At 35.3% G+C, this 2,241-nt stretch overlaps 1 protein-coding gene across 1 annotated transcript; it reads right to left on the reverse strand.

Moving 5' to 3' along the window:
* Nucleotides 1-1,066: 1,066 nt before the first annotated feature.
* On the reverse strand, nt 1,067-1,772 carry Pmar_PMAR011431 (hypothetical protein; the record flags this gene model as incomplete). Its single annotated transcript, XM_002766744.1, has 5 exons — nt 1,067-1,163; nt 1,215-1,304; nt 1,354-1,446; nt 1,505-1,553; nt 1,685-1,772. 5 exons carry the CDS (start codon nt 1,770-1,772, stop codon nt 1,067-1,069), a joined length of 417 nt encoding a protein of 138 aa, XP_002766790.1.
* Between the last annotated feature and the right edge of the window lie 469 nt (nt 1,773-2,241).

Below are 2,241 nucleotides of genomic sequence, written 5' to 3' on the forward strand. Positions count from 1 at the left end.
TACTATTTATCATTTGCTGCCAAAGTTAACTGCCAGAGTTATCACCTTAAACGTAGCCTTCCTTGATGAGTGTTAGGTCAATAAGACCTATTGCAGGTTACTATTGAAGAAGATTATAGAGTATTAGGACAATAATTGATGATGATACACCACTACATCATTGACACACTAACTTGCTATTCTTCCTATTTTTGGATATATGTCAAAGAAGACATATAGTAGGAACGACGCTAGAGTGGTAACCTCAACAACACATAGGCTTTACTAGCATTATTCATAGTCGTTGTATAGTAGGAACGACGCTAGAGTGGTAACCTCAACAACACATAGGCTTTACTAGCATTATTCATAGTCGTTGTATAGTAGGAACGACGCTAGAGTGGTAACCTCAACAACACATAGGCTTTACTAGCATTATTCATAGTCGTTGTATAGTAGGAACGACGGTAGAGTGGTAACCTCAACAACACATAGGCTTTACTAGCATTATTCATAGTCGTTGTATAGTAGGAACGACGGTAGAGTGGTAACCTCAACAACACATAGGCTTTACTAGCATTATTCATAGTCGTTGTATAGTAGGAACGACGGTAGAGTGGTAACCTCAACAACACATAGGCTTTACTAGCATTATTCATAGTCGTTGTATAGTAGGAACGACGGTAGAGTGGTAACCTCAACAACACATAGGCTTTACTAGCATTATTCATAGTCGTTGTATAGTAGGAACGACGGTAGAGTGGTAACCTCAACAACACATAGGCTTTACTAGCATTATTCATTGTATAGTTTATCAATTCTCTACTTCTTCCATAGTGTTGTGGTAGTAGTAGTAGTAGTAGTAGTAGTAGTAGTAGTAGTAGTAGTAGTAGTAGTAGTAGTAGTGGTAGTAGTAGTAGTAGTAGTGGTAGTAGTATTGTTGCCAATGAGTAACACAAGATGATGTTATTATTAATGATCCACATTATCACACATTCGTGGTAATACCATGGTTTTTTATAACAACATATAGTGAAGATTATAATAATCATAATCAACACTTATTCGAGCTAGGAGGAGGATCCTATTATGTGGTATTGATCATCACATTCAAAGGCTTGGATTCTTCAGTGGTGATCTTCAACAATTCCTTAGCAAAGATCTGTTTCTTTTCCCCGACATGTCTGTAATAATAATAATAACAGTCAACATGATGATTATACTACTATTACTACCTCTCTAATGATGATTGGACCTTCTGACGAATATTCTCGATTATTGAAGCACCCTTATCGATTCGATGACTTATCCTATTAGCGATCCGTCTGTAATGATGATTATGATGATGAATATGATGAAATATCTTATTATTACTCAGCTTTATCAGCACTCCCTTTGACATTATCCATCATCTCTCGTGCCTTATTACGGAATACATCCTGTAGAGGTTTATTCTCACGTTGGAAGCTGAAGAATACTCATGATTATTATTGTTATAATGATTATGATGAATCTCCATTATCACCTGTCGAACTGTGAGATCGCCTGTAAAGCCATAAGAGCAGGTTTCATATCTGTCAAGAAGTCTCATGATATTCTTATACATGGAATTATATCATAATAATAATGATTATTATTATGGAATTGATACCATGCGATAGTACATGATAAGGTTGTTGTTGTTGTTGATTATTATTATTATTACATTCTTTGGTATTAGTATTGATCTTATCCTCATATTCTCCCTGTAGATCTGATAATCGACCTTTTACCGATCCTAGTTCAGCTTTCATCTACCAATAACACCAACAACAACATAATCAATACTACTACTACTAATATCACTGATGATTATGCTTATAATAAGGACTACATGATAGTACCTCATCCATAAAGCTCTTGATTAGTATCATATATGATGATACTGCATCCATTACGTTTGCTATCCTTGTAGTAGATACTCCTTTAGCAGCAGCAATATCGTCAATTAATGATCCACTATTGGCTCTAAAGAAGATCATCATCATCATCATCATTAAAATGATTATTATTATTACTGAGCAACATGCATCATAGCCCTGAGCTTATTGCCACTTATTGCTTCTTGTCCATTAAGTATTCTATAACTTCGTCCTCCAGCAGCAGAATTATATCCAATAATATTTCCAGCTTTTAATGCTTGTGCTTCAACCATTTGAGCATGATCAGCCAATCTACCCATTTGTAAGCTATCATCTCTATTAATACGATTATTCTCGGCAA

The sequence above is a fragment of the Perkinsus marinus genome, assembly GCF_000006405.1.
Source record: "Perkinsus marinus ATCC 50983 genomic scaffold scf_1104296971972, whole genome shotgun sequence".
NCBI classification, from domain to species: domain Eukaryota; phylum Perkinsozoa; order Perkinsida; family Perkinsidae; genus Perkinsus; species Perkinsus marinus.